General features: G+C 34.5%; 1 protein-coding gene across 1 annotated transcript in view; it reads right to left on the minus strand.

The window, feature by feature from the left end:
* Positions 1–2995: 2995 nt before the first annotated feature.
* Positions 2996–21153, minus strand: part of LOC101700797 (caspase-4) — a 38798-nt gene continuing 20640 nt past the window's right edge. Inside the window, exons 6-11 of the mRNA XM_087212033.1 lie at positions 19627–19876; positions 18675–18848; positions 17041–17275; positions 12558–12701; positions 11103–11212; positions 2996–3100 (exon numbers count right to left, since the gene is read on the minus strand). Of these exons, the coding sequence (XP_087068159.1) occupies positions 3002–3100; positions 11103–11212; positions 12558–12701; positions 17041–17275; positions 18675–18848; positions 19627–19876 (1012 nt within the window). The 3' untranslated portion in view covers positions 2996–3001. The remainder of the gene's footprint in view (positions 3101–11102; positions 11213–12557; positions 12702–17040; positions 17276–18674; positions 18849–19626; positions 19877–21153) is intronic.

The following is a 21153-nucleotide window of genomic DNA, read 5'->3' on the forward strand; positions in this document are numbered from 1 at the left end:
TGGTGTGGAAAAACTCAAAGTGTAAATATGGGTCAAAATGTATAATTGATAATGTGAAATAGGAAGAAAAGGTCCAAAGGGGAAAGGAAATTTGGATGGGTTGGGGAAAGGAAAGAAGGGAATAGAATTAATATGAAAAATGAAAAAATGGTAGCAAAGCCTTTGTAAATAGGGAGGGAAGGAGGGGTTGAAGGGAGGGCAGGGGAATGGAGAAAAATAAGAACCAAGAGAGATTATGTAAAGGTACAAATTTCCAATGATGAATCTCATTATATTGTACACCTAAAATGTACCAATAAACTTGATGAAAAAACTCAGATTCCTCATATTTAAAGACCCAATACAAAACGGGCATTTGAGGATGAGTAGACACTTCTCAGACGAAGTACAAACAGAAAATATATAGAAATGATCACCGGTCATTCTCAAGATGCAAATTTTAAGACAACACTGAGATTCCATATCACCCCAGAAAGAATGGCTGTTAACAAGAAATCAACAAATAACAAAGGGTGGCAGAGCTGTGGGGCCAAGGAACGCTTCTCTGCTGTTGGTGAGAGTGTAAACTGATGCAGTCACTGTGGAAATCAATGTAGGGATTTCTCAAAAAACTACAACTAGAGGTTCCATTTGACCCATTCTCTCCCGCTTCTTGTTATCTTCCTGAAAGAATTAAAAGCATCATACCACAGTGATATATGCACATTCATGTTCATAGCAGCACAGTTGGTAATAGCTAAATTTAGGAAACAACCCAAATGCTCATCAACCAATGAATGGACAGAAAAGACGTGGATTTTTTTTTCAAACTTCTTTATTGAAATACAAAATTACAAATACATGAGCTTACTTGCAAATATCCTTCTTGAATTGACAAAGGAAGGCTGCCTTTGGTTTTTGGAGGAGAGCAAATGAACAGAAGGGGCAGATCCTTGTGTCATGCAGCCTGCATCCCATCCCTCATCATATTTCTTCTCTACACGTCCCTATGTGCATGCCAGTCCCCTTCACTTTCATCTGTATATTCTGCAGAGTATTCAGGAAGTATTACTCAAAGTACCCTGGTAAAACAAAAATTATCAGGTATGAAAGAAATATATGATGAATATTTAATTTTTAAAAATTTATTGCATTAAAAGGGATATTGCTGTTAAACTCCTTCAGACTCCCCTTTGGGGAACCACAACTAACCTGTCATTTTTGACCTTTCTGAAGCAGTTCTGGAAGTCCTCTTTATGAGTGTCCTTAGGTATGCTGTCATAGCTGCCTCCATGTCCTGATTCAATTCAAAACGTTTAAATGCAATGGTAAGTTTGACTTTGGGGAAGAATCAGAAGTCACATGATTCCAGATCTGGTGAATAAGGCTGTAATGATTACTAGCTGTACTTTCCATGGGACATCACATCATTTTAAAGAGCACTTCCAGATCTTCAGAAAGTGGTAAGAACAATGGGATAAGTATGTTCAAAGTGAGGGAAAGTATTTAAGGAAATGTGTCTTTTAGGGCAATAAATTGTTTTAAACATTTGCCATATATTTTGGCCACGTAAGGAAAATGACTTAACTGTTCAAAAGCACTCTAAGGGGTTTCTTTTTCACATAGGATAAAAAGTTTTAAAACTTTTGCTGCTTACCACCAAAACCCATATGTTCAAGCTTTTTACTATTTCTCTAAGCTCTCTCTGCCATTGCTTCATCTCTTATTCTCTACTCACACTTTCCTCATCCAGCTTTTCAAACACATTTGGCATGTTTTTCCCTAGGACGTGGCATGTGTCCTTGCTGTGTCCTGGTGTGAGGCAATTCCTTCATGAGAACCATGATATTTGCTCCCCCCACTCTGTCTCCTCTTTGTTTTTTGATTTCCTTATTTCAAAGATGTCCTTCTTAATTTTTCTACAGCAGTACACCATCTGCCACTTTTTGAACTACTGTTGCTTATATATTTTTCTATTGAAATTTTTTTTCTGACCTATGATAAATGTTTCTCTCTATGAGAGAGTATATCTCTGATTATTAGAGTTTAAGCTTTCTTGCAGTCAGGATTCCATTTACTTTGTTCATTGGTTTATTTTATGCATGTAGAACAGAACCTGGGTCATAGTAATATTGATAAACTTTAGTAAAAAACTTTTGATGCTCAATGTGGTACTGTGTATGAATGAGGGAATAAAGACTGTCCTGTTACAATATGCAAGTACTTTTATGAGTAGAGTGTCAGAAGGCAGAAATAAGAGATGATGTGGATAAATGCTTACAATGTGGAAATAAACTTTAAAATAAATGCAATTTACAGTATGTTTCTGTGAGGGAGCTTATTAATATAATATTGTGCGTTATGAAGTTCTTGTGCATATAATAATCATTGGGCTTAAATTTGTTCTATTTATTTAAAATATGTTCATCATAAATGGTTGAAGATTATCATGGAAACTTGAAGTTTTCTGAGCAGTAAATGAAAGTCTGAAGTCTGACTGAGCAATCTTTCTTCTAAACCATGACAATATTGTGAGAAGCAGATCTCAGAGTCCTAGGACACAAGTATTCAAGTCTAGAATATATTTCATGCTGTCTGATAATATTAGGAGTATGTCAGTCATGTGGTATCTCGTTTTGCTGTACCAAAGTGCTCATGTGCTCATTTCTCCACAGATGGCTTTTTTGTATTTTCTGTTTTGTTTAGTGTCTGATGTAATGTTTGACAATTCTGTGTGTGTGTGTGTGTGTGTGTGTGTGTGTGTGTGCATGCAGGAAAAAGGAATGGATATGGAGAGGAGGGAGAAATTAATATAAATAGTGGAAGAATGAATACATTTTTATTTTATAAATTGTTTCCCAGGTCTCCCATTGTTTATCACTTTTTGCCTTGGTTTTTCTAGAACAAAGAACATTAATTTGATCCTCCACACAGTCAGGTGCCATTGGTTATTGGACCTCACCATCAGTATCACTTTTTCATTATGTTACCTGAAAGCAATAACTTTATGTACTTACTATTTTCAGTTGCCGGGGAAGAGGAAGAATAATCTTCCTGCAGTTGACCGCTCAATAGTGGGCATCTGGGCTATATCATTTGCCTTTTCACATGATAGCTGTATCTAAAACCAAAGACAGGCTCTAGGTGAGATGATATTTGTATAATCACAAAAGTCATTTTGCAACATAAAACAGATAATTTCAGGCATGAAAGATGTTGCCAAGGTTGATGAGATTAAATCTGCAGATTTTATAACTTTCTGTCCCCACTGTCTGATCTCTTTGGGTTGACAGCCCATGTAGGTCAGTGCTCTTTATGTTAATATCCCTTCAATCTCTATTTCTTCACTTTTTCATTTCTGAATTACAGACCTGACCATCATTCTTTATCTGGTCAGAACTGAATCTGTAAGATACCCTCAATTCAAAGACCCTCCAATCTCATAATCTTGTCATTAAGGCTTGAACCAAGAACAACTTTCATATTGTCATCAAAAAATGGACTTATGGACCCCGCTGCAGACAGGCAGGTCTGCAGATGCTGTACCTGGTTGCAAGTCGCATGGAACATGCCAAATTAGCCTGTGCCCTGGCAGGAATCCACTGGAACCCCCCCATCCCGCTCCTCTGGCCTCTTCTCTGTACAGCCACCTGGTTCCACACTACAGAGACACAGAGGACACCGGACCACCAGACCACTGTACTGGGTAAGATGGAGTTATCTTTACCTTCCATCAGTACCGGGACTATCTTCAGGGGAAGGGCAGCTGGAACCTGCAATACCACTCTGCAGAGTTCAACCATACAGGAGGACAGGGAGCTCAACTTGGGACTTGCAGCCAGAAATCTGCCTGAATCTCATGGATCTGCAACTAGTTTGCTGAGACTCATTGACTTATATCTGCACACTGCTACCCACATTGTCTATTGTGACAGCAGAGACATACCCTGAAAGAGGTCCTTCATCTTCATTGTTACTTTTTATTTCCAAAATTAGTATTATTAGTTTGTTTTTTCTCTTTTCTTTTCTTTTGCTCCTCTTTAATTTTTTTTCCTACTCTTTGCAAATATTTGTTTTTCTCTCCATTTTTTTCTTTTCTTCTTTCTTTTCTCTTTCCTTTCTCTCTCTCTTACACTCACTCGCTTGCTCTCCCACATTGTTCATCTTCCCTTTTTGTCCCTGTTTTGCCCTCATTCAGAGTTCTTCTTTATTTTCCCATTATTCTCTTTCTCCTTCTCACCTGTGTCATCTGGCTACACTGCTAAACTTCCCCTATCCTTCTTTCCATCTGTCCCTCCCTCCACAAACCCTTCTAACTCCCCATCCCAAAGGGTAAAGTTATTATATTGAAGAGTTTATTAACTATATGTTGGGTTGGTCCTTGATTTTGATTTAATTCACACAGCTAAAGGTGATAGATTAATAACTACCACAAAATGCCGTTTTTGAAGTTGTACTTGATGCAATGGTGTTACTGATTGTATCACTTGGGGTAAGGTGTTGTTATTGATCTAGTCAATGAACCTTCCTAGTATAAGGAAAATGAGATAGCCTTAGAGTCATTAGAGACTCAAAACTTAAAGACCAGCTATATCTGGAAGACACCTCTGAGAAGCAATCAATCCATAAGGGTTCTAACTACAAGCAACCAAGATACCTACAATAAGCAATTTCAAACTATCAACCCAGGAGTTAAAAAGACAGTACCAAAAAAAAAATGAGAAGACATTTAAGCAAGGTACAAACTCACACTTCCACCCCACCAAGGGTAAATCCTGGGGGAAATGAGATGGAAAAGTCCCATAACCAACCACCTGCATACTCTGAACTGATAGCACAAGAAGTAACAAAACAGATGAATGAGGCTCTAGAAAAATTCAAAGCAGAAATAATCCCCCAGATGTCTATACAGAGATGGTGAGCAGAGTGAAAGACATGATTAGAAGATCTAGAACAGAAACAGATAAAAAAATAGATGAGCTCAGAAATATGCTGGAAGCCATGAATACCCAGCATAAGAAAGAAATGGAAACTATGATCACCCAACATAAGAAAGAAATAGAATCCATGAAATAGATTCAAACAGATATTCAGGAGATCAAAAACTCCATTGAAAGCATCCACAGCAGATTAAGGGAATCTGAAGACAGAATATCAGATATAGAAGACAGGATCACAGTTAGAGACCATGAAAATAGAGATTTCTTAAAAATAGTAAGGGACCATGAGAAATCAATCCAACAACTGCTAGATGATGCAAAGAAGAATAACATAAGACTGATAGGAGTCCACAAGAAAACAGGAGTAAGTACAAATGACATAAAAAATCTGTTCACAGAAGTAATAGTAGAAAACTTCCCAGACAGAGATAGAGAATTGAACATACAGATAAGTAGGGGATATAGAAATCTGCCCAGCCAAGATAAAAAAAAAAAATCTACACCTAGACATATAATAGTCAAGATCCCAGAAACCCAACAGAAGAACAAAATCCTACAGGCAGTTAGAGAAAAGAAACAAATCACCTACAAAAGAAAGCCCATCAGAATCATGGCAGACTTCTCAACACACACCCTCAAATCAAGGATAGCCTGGAGTGAAGTACTTCAAGCCCTAAATGAAAATAAACTTCCCACCTAGACTGTTGTATCCTGCAAAATTATCTTTCAAAATCAATGAGGAAATTAGATACTTCCACCACAAGAACACCTGAGAAATTTCATGAACACCAAACCAGCACTACAAACAATTCTAAACAATATCCTAGAAAAAAGCAATGAAGGTCACAACTCCATGAGGCTCAACAGAGGGAAGCCACCAGGCAAGGTAAGGCACTAAAGGGAAAGGGTAAAATAAGAAATAAAAGAGCCAACAAAAGTAAAACATCATGGCAAAGATAAATCAATATCTATCAATTATAACCCTCAACGTTAATGGTCTCAATTCACCAATCAAAAGAAATAGACTGGCAGAATGGATTAAAAAGGAAAATGCAACAATATGCTGTATATAAGAAACACACCTAACTCCAAAAGAACTCATAGACTGAAAGTAAAAGGATGGAAAACTGTTCTCTATGCCACAGGAACTCAGAAGAAAGCAAGGGTAAGCAATCTTATTTGCAGACAAAGTAGATTTCAAACCAAAACTAATTAAGAGAGACAAAGATGGTCACTACATCCTTGTGAAGGGAACAATCCAAGAAGAAGAGATGACAATCTTAAATATATATGCACCAAATATGAATGCCTCCAACTATACAAAACAAATATTAATAGACATGAAAAACCAAATAAACACTAACACAAGTGTAGTGGGGGACCTCAATACCCCACTATCACAAATAGACAGATCATCTAGACAAAAATTTAACAAAGAAATTCTAGAACTGAACCAAGTTTTTGAACAAATGGACTTAATAAATGTTTACAGAGTGTTCCACCCCACAAAATCAGAATAAACATTCTTTTTGCCTGCACACTGGTCATTCTCCAGAATACAGCACATGCTAGCTCATAGGACATGTCTAAGTAAATGTAAAAGAATTGAAGTTACCCCCTGTAGATTATCAGACCATAGTGCAATAAAATTGGAGATCAATAACATAAGAAACCGCCAAAACTCCCCAAAACTCATGGAAACTGAATAACACCTTGTTGAACAACCAATGGGTTACAGAAGTAATTAAAGAAGAAATTAAAGAGTTTCTACAAGTAAATAAAAATGTCAGTACAACATACAAGAATCTATGGAACACAATGAAAGCTGTTCTACACGGGGAATACATAGCAGTGAATGCCCATATTAGGAAAACAGAGAAAACTCAGATAAATAACCTAATGTGGAACCTCAAGCTCCTAGAAAAAGAAGAGCATAATGAATCCAAAGCTCGCACAAGAGAGGAAATTATAAAGATCAGGGCAGAAATCAATGCAATGGACAATAAGAGAACAATACAAAAAATCAATGAATCAAAGAGTTGGTTTATTGAAAGAATAAATAAAATCGATAAATCTTTAGCCAACCTTATCAAAAAAAGGAAAGAAAAGGCACAAATACATGCAATTAAGAATGAAAAAGGTGAAGTCACAACAGATCCAACAGAAATCCAGAGGTTCATCAGTACCTACTTCGAGAACCTCTACTCCAATAAAATGGAAAACACAGAAGAAATGGGCACATTCCTGGATACATACAAATTGCCAAAGTTAAATGAAGAAGATATAGAAATTCTAAACACCCCAATAACAATGAGTGAAATTCAAAATGTAATAAAATATTTACCAACAAAAAAAGCCCAGGTCCTGATGGCTTCACTGCTGAATTTTACAAGATATTTAAAGAAGAACTAACACCATTACTCTTTAAACTCATCAAGGAAATTGAAAGGGAAGCAATACTTCCAAATTTATTCCTGGAAGCAAGTGTGACTTTGAATCCAAAACCAGGAAAAGATCCAACCAAAAAAGAGAACTACAGGACAATCTCCCTAATGTAAATAGATGCAAAAGTCCTCAACAAGATACTGGCAAACAGAATACAGAGGGTCATCAAGAAGATCTTACACCCTGACCAAGTCAGATTTATCACAGACATGCAAGGATGGTTCAACATTCATAAATCAATAAATGTAATACATCATATTAACAGAGTCAAGGATAAAAACCATATGATCATCTCAATAGATGCAGAAAAAGCATTCGACAAAATTCAATACCCATTCATGATAAAAACACTACAGAAAATTGGAATAGAAAGTCTTCATCTCAACCTGATTAAGGCTATGTATGAAAAACCAACAGCCAACATCATACTAAATGGTCAAAAACTGAAAACTTTCAAGCTAAAATCAGGAACAAGACAAGGATCCCCATTATCACCACTCCTGTTCAATATAGTTCTGGAAATATTAGCCACAGCAATTAGAAAAGAGAAAGAAATAAAAGGAATAAAGATAGGAAAGGAGGAAGTGAAACTGTCATTGTTTGCTGATGATAAGATACTTTAATAGAAGACTCAAAAAACTCCGCCAGAAGACTTCTAGACTTAATTGACAGATTCAGTAGAGTAGCTGGATACAAGGTCAACACTGAAAAAACAATAGCTTTCTTGTACACAAATAACAGACTCACTGAGAGAGAAATTAGGGAAACAATTCCTTTTACAATAGCACCCAAAAAATGAAATATCTAGGAATCAATCTAACAAAGGAAGCAAAAGACCACTACCCTGAAAACTACAGCACCCTGAAAAAAGAGATTGAGGAGGATATAAGAAAATGGAAAGACATCCCTTGCTCCTGAGTAGGAAGAATCAATATAGTGAAAATGGCCATACTTCCAAAACTACTATATAGATTCAATGCAATGCCAATTGAAATTCCAACAATATACTTCACAGAACTAGAGAAAACAATTCAAACATTCATTTGGAACCATAAGAGAGCTAGAATAGCTAAAGGAATTCTAAGCAATAGAGACATGTCTGGGGGTATCACAATCCCCAACTTGAAATTATACTACAAAGCTACTGTGATAAAAACCACATGGTACTGAAAAGGAACAGACCCAAGGATCAGTAGAATAGATTAGAAGATGCAGAAACAACTCCAGACATGCTCAGCCACCTCATCTTTGACAAAGGAGCCAACCACCACCATTAGAGGAAAGATAGCCTATTTAATAAAAAGTGTTGGAAAAATTGGATTTCAATCTGCCAAAGATTAAAACTAAACCCATACCTATAACCATGCACTAAACTAAGATTGAAGTGGATTAAAGGTATAAATATTAAAACAGAAACACTAAACTTGCTGGAAGATAAGTTAGGTAAAACTCTTGAAGACATTGGCAGGAAAAGACTTCATGAACAAAACCCCAGCAGCATGGGAACTAGCAGAAAGAATCAACAACTGAGATTGCATCTTATTAAAAAAGATTCTGCACTGCAAAAGAAACCACCAACAGAGCTAACAGACAACCTACAATATGGGAAAAAATTTTTAGCAGCTATACCTCAGACAAAGGACTATTGTCTAGAATATATAAAGAATTGAAAAATATCAGATCCCCCAAACTCAAAGACCCAATTCACAAATGAGCATCTGAAATGAACAGACATTTCTCGGACAAAGAAGTAAAAGCAACAAACAAATATATGAAAAAATGTTCAACATCACTCGTCATTTGAGAGATGCAGATGAAAACACTGAGATTCCACCTCACACCAGAAAAAATGGCTGCTATCAAGAAATCAACAAATAACAAATGCTGGCGGGGTTGTGGGGAGAAAGCAGCCCTTCTCCATTGTTGGTGGAAGGGCAGACTGGTGCAACCACTGTGGAAGTCAGTATGGAAATACCTCAAAGGACTAGGACTAGAGGTCCCACTTGACCCAGCTATTCCCCTGCTGGGTATCTTCCCAAAAGAAAAGAATCATATCACAGTGATATATGTGCACCCATGTTCATCATGGCACAGTATGTAATAGCTAAAGCTTGGAAGCAGCCCAAGTGCCCATGAATTGGAAATTAGAAAAAGAAAATGTGTTTTTTTTTGTAAAATGGAGTACTACTCAGCCATAAAGAACAAAAAATGAGTCATTTATAGCTAAATGGATGCATATCAAGGACATACTCTTAAGTGAAATAAATAGGACACACATATGTAAATACTGAATAGTTTCTCTAGTGTGAGAAACTGATAGTGTAAACATGGGTTAAAATGATTAAAATGAATAATTGATAATTTGAAACAGGAAAAAAGGTCCAAAGATGAAAGGGTGAAGGGAGGGGAAAGGGAAAGGAAAAGAGGGAGAGGAAAAACTATGAGAAAAGAAAACAAAAATGGAAATGAAATCTATGTAAATAGGAAATGGTGGAGGAGGTGAAGGGAGCACAGGTAATGGGGAAAAAAATAAGAACCAAGATATATCATGTACAGGTATAAACACCCAATGATAAATGTAAATGAATTGTATACTTAAAATGTACCAATAAAAGAACTAAAAAAAGGAAACGGACTTATGATGTCTTTTGCCCTGGACTGTCCCATGAGATCAGAACTGAAATACATTAAAGGGACTATTTCTAGTCTTTTCTAGGTATATCTTTCACATTATCATTTCTAATCCATTTTCATCCAACAAAATACAAATTCCAAGATCCCTATGCACAGAAATGTTCACTTAATGTAATGATGTAATGTACTTTAACCTACTAAAGATATACTTTTATTTTCTTGTTACTGTCCTCTATAGTTTTGAATTTAAAAAGAACCACTTGGGTTCTTAATACCAATTCCTTTCCCTGTAAGAAAGAAGGAGCATTTATCTATTCATTTAACCACTCCTTCATTCAGTGAATATTATTTAATGTTTGTGATATGTCATGAATGTTGAAATATTTAACAAATTCTTGAGTTCATGAGGCTTGAAATTTAGTGAACAAATACAGGTAAAAAACAAACACATAAACGAGATACATACTTAGTGGGTGAGAGTAAGCAATAAAAAAGTAAATTATGAATGAGGAGGGGAAATAAGGATCATCCTAAGTTGAAGAAGAAATTTTATGCTTTCCCATCTGAATCATTCCATTTAATTGTCTTCATTCTCTTACACAACTAAAGGTCTTTCTCTGTATGGATACTATGATAATCTGCAATCACATATTTGTTTGATGGCTTACATTTTTAGTATCCATATATTTCACGAAAATGTGAGTTTTAGGTAGGATAATGCTTACAGATATATCTCATTTACTACTATATCTCCTATACAAGTATAGCCTGTTTCCTAGCAGAATATACAGTATGTATTTATTTCATATATGAAAAAGGAAAGTTAGTTTTATATGCTTTCCATTCTCTACAATTTAAGAACTTAAAGAATCATAGCTGGAAACATGCAACCTTATATTTATAAATCATGTTGGTCTACTTTCATCTCTCACTATGGAATATTGAGATCTTTTTCTAAATGAGACTTAAACACCTGCATGATAGAAGCATGTTAATGTTCTATCTTTGCTTGCCTGAAAAGTATGTTATTATAGTGTGAAAAGTGAATAATGATAATTTTTATGAACAATGAAATGAATTATTTGAAGGGAAAGAGAAACTTACCTTCTGGAATATTTCCTGTAGAGGATAACACCAGGCATATTTCTGCAAACCTGCGATAAGTTTTATGATAAAGTAGGAACCTTTTGTAGTGTTTCTCCAGGACTCATTATCTATGAAAACACAGAGTGATATGCTTTAGTCTATGGCCTTTTACTAGTTTTGTGCTATTTGGGATTTCTGGATTTTTTTAAAAAGATAAGCATAGTCAAGAATTATCATTATATTTTTAGGGGAAACACTTATTACTCCCACACTGACTCATTTTATACGGAGAAGAAACCAAAAACAGCTGGCAGAGTTGGAACTAAAGTGGAACCCTGAGAGAACTCCAGAAGATTGCATAGTGATTCTAGGAGTTATCTAAAATGTGCCTTATTCTCATTCCCAGGCTGTGGAAAGGAGCTTGCTAGATAACTAGAATTATCCAACCAAAGGAAAAAGAAGGAGCTCAGCAGGATAAAGGAAATTCCCCAAGTTCACACAGTGAGCAAGTAACAAAAAAATGACCTTCTGACTCCATGCTGGTCTACAATTTATATAATTATGTAATGCTTTCTTTCACAATATAATAGAATATTGAAACTGAGCCAAGGTTTCAGTTACAAAACTTGAATAAGTCATAGAGATCTACTACTCTACAGCATAGTGCTAATAGCTAGTAATACTTTATTATATGCCTAAAATATGCTAAGAGGATAGATCTTTAACACATACACACAATAATAAAATAGAAAAGCAAGAAGCTTTTAGAGGATAAGAATGTTTGTGCCATAGATTGTGGTGATGTTTTCTTATATTCATCTCCAAGCTCAGTTAGTTGTATACATTACATATATACAATTTTTATGTCAGTTGGATTTCAAAGAAATGTTTTTTAAAAATAAAAATTAAAAATTAAAAAAATAGAAAAATTAAATGTAAGGCTTCCTAAGATGATTACTTAGAAGCAAAGTATTAACCACTGCTCTCTGACATCAGATTTAATAATCTTCACTGTCACTTTCTACCACTTTTAAAAGGGCATGCACATTCCTATGGGGCTATACAATGCTTTCACTACATATACAATGACATATGAAATACGGAGAAAAGGGCTTTGAGAGTATGATTTAAGAAAGGGCAGCCAGTCCTCGGATCTGTAAAATATCTAATAAAAAATGCTAAATGAAATTAATAAAAAAATTAATCAATAAGCAATTCTATGTATTGGTTTGCTTTTATGTTTTTATACACATTTGTTTATAAATTGCTTATATAATAAAAGAACAATTTAAAAGCAAGTGAGTATAAGCATATATGTTCCCTAAGCACATATAATAATTATGTAGAATATATCAATAACACTCAAAAATTTTCACAGTTCATTAATTTTCAGAGCTCAGCTTGATCTTGTAGAATCACTGAACAGTGACCATAAACCCATTAAATCTCTGTTTGAACCCCAAAGACACCTACGTGGGGTTGTGGAGTGGAAAGTGATGAAATCCTTCTCCACGTGGGTCATATAAACAGCATCGGACTCCAGGTTTTCAGGTGACTGGGCTGGGGCGTCTTCCAGGGCTGCTGGAGAATCTCTGACCCACACTCCCCCGGAGTTTCCTGTGGAGACAACAAAAAGAGCTAAAACCCCATCTGCAAAATTTCAGAGCATAGCTACTGGATTTTAAATCAATTATTTTTGCTTAAAATATTTAGCTCCCAATTGTCCAGAATAAATAAAAGGAAATATTTGATTATAATGTCTCCAGAGTCCATTAACTCAATACCCACTGACAATATGTGAGAAAGGAAGGTATCCTTTATTATACAATGAATCTATTTTCTCTCTTTGAAATTTTTTATTATTATATTTAACACACATTGTTAGAGTTAATGTATTTCACTGTTACATTTCCACACATGTATATTTTGTGCCATGTTCGTGTCCATTCTCCTTTCTACCATCTCTCACCTTCCAGTCTCCCACTTCTCCTCACAGACCAATTGCCATTTACTAACGGGCCCTTTTTTAGTTCAATTTTATTTTTATTTTTTATTTAGTTTGCATGTATGAGAGAAAAGGCCTGATACTTGTCTTTTTGTACCTGGATTATTTCACTTAATTCGATGTCTCTCAGTTCCATCCATTTTTCTATAAGTGATATGATTTGTTTCTTCTTAGCGAATGAACAATAGTTTATTGTGTTGATGTACCCTATTTTCTTTATCTTTTCATTCTTGAAGGGCAAGTAAGATGATTCTGCACCTCATAATCTTGGACACTGTTGCAATAATTATTGGTACGCCGGATTTGTTTTGCATGCTGACTTCATTCCATTTGTATGGATAGCCAGGCTTGGTGTTTCTGGATCCTATTGTAGTTTTATTTATAGTTTTTTTTCAGTAAACTCCATACTATTTTCCATAATTGATATACAAATTTATGTGCTTGCCAATATCATATAAGGGTTCATTTTTCTCCATATTCAGCAGCATGGGTGACTTTTGTTTTGGGGAAAATAGTTTTTCTAACTGCAGTGAGATGAAATCTCAATGTAATTTTGATTTGAACGTTCCAGACAGATAAATATATTGAGCATTTCATCCGAAGTTCATTGGGCAGTTATAGTTCTTCTTTTAGAAGTATCTATTCAGATATTTTGTTCATTTTTGATTTGATTTTTTCTCCTGTTTCTATTACTTTTTTGAGTTCATTACATATTCTGGATATTAATCCTCTGTCAGATGAATAGCTGCTAAACAATTTCTTCCATTCTATAGGCTGTTTTTAAATTCTGTTCACTATTTCTTTAGCTGTACAGGAGCTTTATCATTTGATGGAATTCCATTTTTCTTATTGATTCTTGCTTTTGTTTCCTGAATTGTTGCAGTCCTACACACATAGCAAATCATTGCTTCTGTCCACATGTTGAAGTGAGTCCCATACATTTTTTTCTACTAGCTTCCAAGTTTCAGGTGTTACTTTAAGGGATATTATCATTTTTGAGTTGATTTTTGTGCAGCATAAGAAATCGGGCTAGAGTTTCCATTTTTTACATGTGGACATCCAGCTCTAAAGCATCCTTTTTGAATAGGTTGTCTTTTCTCAACTACGTATTTTTGGCATTTTGTTATTTTTCAGTTGTATGTAAATGCATAAATTTATTCTGGATCCTCTATTCTATTCTGTTCATCTTCATGTTTGTACCATGGTGGGTTTGTTGCTATGGCTCTGTAGTATGTTTTTAATGAACTATTATGATGCCTTTAGCATTGTTCTTTTTGTTCATAATTGCTTTGACTGTTTTAAAATTTTTATGCTTTCATATGAGATTTAGGGTTGCTTGACTAGAATGTAATTAACCTTTTGATGGTGATTTTATCAAATCTATAAATAGTCTTCATAGTATTACCATTTTATCAGTAGTATTAATCACAATACATTTTTGTGGGAAGTCTTTCCACCTTTGTGTCTGATCTCTTTTATAATTTTCATTGTAGAATCTTTTGGTTTTTTTGTGTTTTTTTTACTTAAATTCTTTTATCGGTACATTTTAGGTATGGAATACATTTGCATTTATCTTTGGGTGCTTGTACTTGTACATGATGTACATTTTTTCCCCATTACCTGTGCACCCTTCACCCCTCCACCCTTCCCTATTTACATAATTCGTTTCCATTTTTTTTCTTTTCTCATAATTTTTCCTTTCCATTCTTTCCTTTCCCCATCTCCTCCCACCACCCCTACCCCTTTGAACCTTTTCCTATTTCAAAGTATCAATTATTAGTTATTAATCCTTTTAGTCCTTTGTAGAATCTTTTGGATCCTAAGTTAGGTTCATTCCTAAGTATGTATATGTGCATGTACTTGAGTATATGGTAAATCTGATTGCTTTTCTGGTTTCTCTTTCAGCCATTTCATTATTGATGTATGGGAAAATTGCTGATTATCCTACTTTGACTTAAAATTCCTGCTATTTTATTAATTTTATTAATTCTTAGACTCTTTTGGTGGAAACTTTAAGCTTTTCTGCTAAAACTTAGAGTACTGTATTGAAAAAGATTGGTCAGAGTGGACATCTTTGTCTTATTCCAGGTACTAGAGGAAATGCTTACAGTTTTTGCCATTCAGTATGATATTGGCTATGAGTTTCTCATAATAGCTTCTATTTTATTTGAGATTATGCTTGTATGCCAAAATTATTCAGGCCTTTTATCATCATGGGATGTTTTGCTGGCTTTCTCTACATCTCTTGAGATGATCACGTGACGTTTTTTTCTTTGGTTCTATTTATGTGCTATTTATTCATTTGTGTTTGTTGAACAAATATTGCATCCCTAGAATGAAATCAACTTGATCATACTATATGATCTTTTCAATATGCAGTTGAATTCAATGAAAAATAATTTTATTGAGTATAGTTGCATCTATAATATCATTGATATTGATTCATAGTTTGATTGTTAATGTGTCCCCATTGGATTCTGGCAGCAGCATTGTTCTGCCCTGTGGACTTCATTTGGATTGGTAATTTTCCTTTGTATTTCATGAAGCATTGTGAGGAACATTGCTATTATTTCTTCTTTAAAATCCAGCAGGACAATTCAGCAGTATATCTATCCAGGACTTGGCTTTTCTTTGCTGGGCCATTTTATTACTGCTTCAATTTCATTACTTTCTATTGACTTACTTATTGATACTTTTAGTTCAGTCTTGGTAAGTCATATCTGTCTAGAAATGTGGCCATTTTATAGATCTTCTGATTAAAGGCAAATAATTATTCAAAATATTCCTTAATGATTCTCTGGAGTTCCTTCTTATCTGTTGTAACACACCACCTTTTCTTTTACCTCTAGTTTTATTCATTTAGGTTTTCTCTTTTGTTTGGTTAGTTTGGCCAAGCTATCTTTCTAAAGAATGAAAATTTTCTTTAATAAAGCCTTTGTATAATTCTTTCTGTCTCTATTACATTTAGTTTCCCCCTTATCCTTATTACTTCTTTCAATTACTGATATTGGAGTTGCTTTGTTATTATTTTTATGGAACCTAGAACTGCATCATTACATTACTTATTTGACCTCTCCCTCTCTCTCTTCTTCTCCTTCTCTTTGTCTTTTGATGAAGGCACTCATTGCTATAAAATTCCCAGTTTGCTTTTGCTGTATCCCATTTGTTATGTATGTTGTGTGCCAATTTTCATTTGATTCTGGTATAGGTTGGCCCCTGATTTCTTCAGCAACCCAGTGTGTTCAGAAATGTAGTTACAATTCATGTGTTTGTATATTTTGTTCAGTTTTTCTTGCTGTTGATTTCTAGTTTCACTCCATTTCATTTGTATTTTGGAAGATGGAGGAAATTATTTCACTATTTTTGAATTTACTATGACTTTTTATGGCCTAAAACATAATTTATCTCAGAAAAAGTTCCCTGTTCTAATAAGAAATGCGTATTTTCTAGCTGTTTGAAGGAATATTCTGTCAATGTTTATTAGGTTTTTCTGATCTGTAGTGTATTTTAACTCTGAGCATTCTGATTGAAATTTTTGTCTATATGATGCATTTATTGGTAAGAATAGGGTATGGAAGTCACAATTGCTCACTTTCAAGTACCAATCTTCTTAAGTCAAATTATATATATATATATATATATATATACACTATATTGCAAGTAAAATTGTAATTAAAATGTTTCTATTCCAAGTCTTGATTATTTATGTCTATCTACTTAAGAGATTTTGCAGATTTCTGTACCACGTACTATAGATTAAAACTGTAGAAAAATTTATGAGCTGAGCAGCCAGTTTCTTATGGCACCGTCTCAGGAGGGCCTTCCTAGTAGTTATGTTTATTTTACTTACACTAGATGGGGCCTATGATTGCTTATCAATGATGTATAACATGCATGCTATTCCTCTGGAAATACCTTCAGAATTATTAGATTTTTTGTCTGATAACTCACCACCTCTGCAGGCCTGTACAATGATGACTTTGGGTTTGTCTCTTAGATCAGGGCAATTCTTATTGTTGAATATGTTGAAGATGGTGTCATATTGAAGCACATCGGGGTTTTTCTCACTATGCATAATTCCACATATTCCTTGCAGGATACCATGAGACATAAATACCAAGAATGTGCTGTCTGACAACTTGTGCTCCGGTTTGTCAGCAAATTCACTCAGCACTGAGGCCATATCCTTGAAAAGACCAAAGTCTTACTTCAGTAAGACAAGTCTCAAAATCAGTCTGACCCCTAGATTTACTTTGATCAGTATAGGAAACATATATAATGTTCTGAACAAGGTGGCTATACATAGTGGTACCGAACAGTGTCAGTTGTTTTATATTTCTCTCTTTCTTCCCCTTAGATTCTTTTATTGGTACATTTTAGGTATACAATACATTTACATTTATCATTGGGTACTTGATATATCTTGATTCTTATTTTCTCCCCATTTCCTGTCCTCCCTTCACCCTCCACACTTCCCTATTTACAAAGACTTTGTTTCCATTTTTTCCTTTTCTTATAACTTTTCCTTTCCCTTCTTTCCTCTTCCCTAACCCTCCCTCTTCCCCTACCCCTTTGGACATTTTCTTCCTATTTCACATTATTAATTATTCATTTTAATCATTATTTACACTTTCAGTTTCTCACACGAGAGAAACTATTCGGTATTTACACATGTGTGTCCTATTTAATTCACTTAAGAGTATGTCCTCGATATGCATCCATTTAGCTATAAATGTCTCTAGATTCTCATTCTTTATGGCTGAGTAATACTCGATCTAAAAAAAAAACAAAACCCACATCTTCTTTATCCAGTTTCCAGTTGATGGGCACTTGGGTTGTTCCCAAGAACTCTTGAAGACATTGGCATAGGAGAAGACTTTATGATCAAAACCTCAGTAGCACAGGAACTAGCACAAAGAATCAACAACTGGGATCTCGTCTTATATTTCTCTCTTAACACGGCAGTGGATTTTACATTTATTGTACTTCCTGATATACCATAAATAGTCTACTTAATATATTATATATTTATATGTCAGTCATATTACCTTTTTCTCTCTCATGTTTTTTTCTTTTTGCTATTCTTCTTCTTTTTATTTATACATCACTCTACCTATAGTTTCCATGAATTTGGATTTTCTCTAATATACATCAGTGCAAAACAGGCATTTCTTATCTTATTTGCAGACTTATATCCAGTGACATGAAGAAGCCCTGACACAGAGTCAGAACTGATATTTGTGTTAATACACACCTTCTTAACATTCATTATTCTGAAAATTTTTTTGCCTGAATCCCAAACATTTCACTCTGGCGATAACTAAGAATTATTGGACACCCATGCCAATCACTTTCTGTGCAGTTCCATGGAACTGAGGATAATCGCTGTTCAAAAGAGACATAGATATAGTCTATCTAATTTCTTCATTTTGAGAAAGCGCACATGCATGTGCTCACACACAAATGCACACACACACAAATATCCTCATAAGTTATTTGGTTTTGTCCAATATTATAAAGCTAATTTGTTAGTAGAATGTATGTTTTGCATGCACATGAGTTTGGGGGGTGTGTGTGGCTCTCACCTTGGCTGTAAGATTCTCTTTCACAGTCACAGTGTAGTCTAGGCCCTCAAGCAGCTTCTTCATTCCTATGATGTCATATTTGGCCCCATTCCTTACAGAAAGGTGGTCAAACACTATATTGCATATGATGAGAGCCTGGCGACTGCGTTCATTTTTGTCCTTTATTGGGTAGATCTGCAGAAATTGATATACAGTGAATTTTATTTACATAACTTAATTGAAAACCCCATAGACTCATAAGTGTTGCTTTATTAAGGTCTTGTCAGTTTCCCTATCCCCTTGCCTCTAACAAAAAACACTGTCTTTCTGTCTCCCAGAAGCTCAGAGTCACATACTAGACATAACTGGAGTGATCAGTAAAGAATATTGAGGGAGCTGATATAATTCTTAGAGGTACCTCCTCCTTCTTATTCCCCAGGTTAAATCTAAGTGTAACTTTCATGAAAACCAAGAGTTTTAGGGTTAAAGATAGGGTTATGGTTAGCTTTAGGTAAGGGTTTCATTGCCTCACTCAAAACGAATATAACAAAAATCCTTTGCCTTTTGAACCATTGCTAATTTGGTACTATTTTTAACATGTCAACTTATGATGGTTTGTAAACTTTAATGTTGTTTTAAAAATATCCACCATGTCTGAAAATTTCAACTAGAGTACAGATATTTTCTATTTAGCCTATTATTTTATATTTTAAACTATCAATAAAGCTGAAATTCTCATAATTCTCAAATAGATATTAGAATAAATAAATGGGCAATAGGTGATGTATATTTTGTCATGGAGTTTAATGAAAACTGGCATCTGTATGAAACCACATAATCTCTTCTTTACAACAAAGCATCTATTTAAAAGGCTGACCCTGTCCACATCCCTCTAAACTTGGTTTCTTTAAGTAATGCTTGGGGAGAACAAATGCTGCTGCTCCTTCTCTGTTTCATGCACAGTGCACATTACCTCTGCAGCCCTTTCTGTACGAACTCTCAGGAACTCCTCGGGGGAACATGTCTTGAGGGTGTCAGTAGTTTCTGAGGATGCAACTGGTTCAGACAGATTTTCCAGAAGAACTGCAGAATAAACTACATGATATAAATTTTGATTTATACCTTTGTGACCTATTTTATCACCTGAGAGGTTTGAGAGAGGAAAAGTTAAGGAGAAAACTTTATATGGAGCAATTATAATAATACCTATCTGCCAGTATAAGGAGATTTATTGTGATTACTAAAGCAGTTTAAATTCCTTGGTAGAGAAGCCATAAATAACCAAAATACAATAGATTTGATAATTTGGAGGGAAACATCTCCATCATTCAGGGTTAAATTTGACCTTTTCTTAGTCAACAAAAACAGTTTGATTTTTTGCAGTGGTTTACTCTAAGATACTCACTTATACATGTAGTCTTACTTTGTCTCTAAGAAAGAAAATATTAAATAAATATTTATAAGAGTACTGACTACTACAAATATAATGTCAACTGCAGGTGTAATTTGAAATCTCCACCTACACTTATAAAATAAAAATAAATAGGGGAAATTAATTTTAATAATATCCTTAATTTAATATAACCCAGTTATTATCATTTTACTATGTGTTTCAAGCCAAAATTCAAGCACTGCATGTGGCTAGTGGCTACCATATTGTGTCATACTACATCTCATATTGATTATACCTCCTAATCCACAACACACATATAGCACATCCATGAAACACTGAAAATCTTGAATCCTGTATCATCCAGGTATTATTCTTACAGGAATCAATCTGAATTCTGAACCTTTCTAGAGGAAATAAACTTCAATTATCCACTAGAAATTTGTCAGCTATTTAATGAGGAAATACTAACTAGAAACAATTATATTGTATCCAAGCTCAGTGGGACAATTTTTTGTTGGAGTTTATGGCATGCTCTGGACATCTTGCCTACAGAGTACTGAGCAACAAACAGCACAATTTTTAACACATGCTATAAGATATAGAGAAAATAATTCATTGTTTTGGGATAAGTCTCTCTCTGAATCATCCTGATACATCTCCTCAAGAAATAACCTCACTTGTCAGAGATTGTGCTAGCTACTGGAATGTAATTGCACCCTTTCTGGAGAGAAAAAAATGAGGAATTAATAAGCAGAAATAAAATGTTTATTAAGAACTAAGGTAACAAGTTTCTTTTGATGAAGGGAAGGAAGAGTTATATTATTCTCATTTAATTACAGGAGTCAATGAAGACAATGTCTGGCTTTATATTACTTAAATGATCAATAAATATAATCCTGCAATATATAAAATGTTCCATATTTTATAATATTTCAATTTTTCTATTTTATTGGTTTCAAACACTTTTTAAGTAAGTGGCTTTGAAAATATATGATAAGATCCTAAATTTTCCAGATATAGAAAATTGTCAGAGCACATAACAATAGCAAATCTTTGGGGTATCTATTTATAGATTAAACAATGACACATGATCTATCCTATTTTTAA

Source organism: Heterocephalus glaber, unplaced genomic scaffold, assembly GCF_053883595.1.
Source record: "Heterocephalus glaber isolate CG9 unplaced genomic scaffold, H.glaber_assembly_v1.0 deba00001429, whole genome shotgun sequence".
Classification (NCBI taxonomy): Eukaryota; Metazoa; Chordata; class Mammalia; order Rodentia; family Bathyergidae; genus Heterocephalus; species Heterocephalus glaber.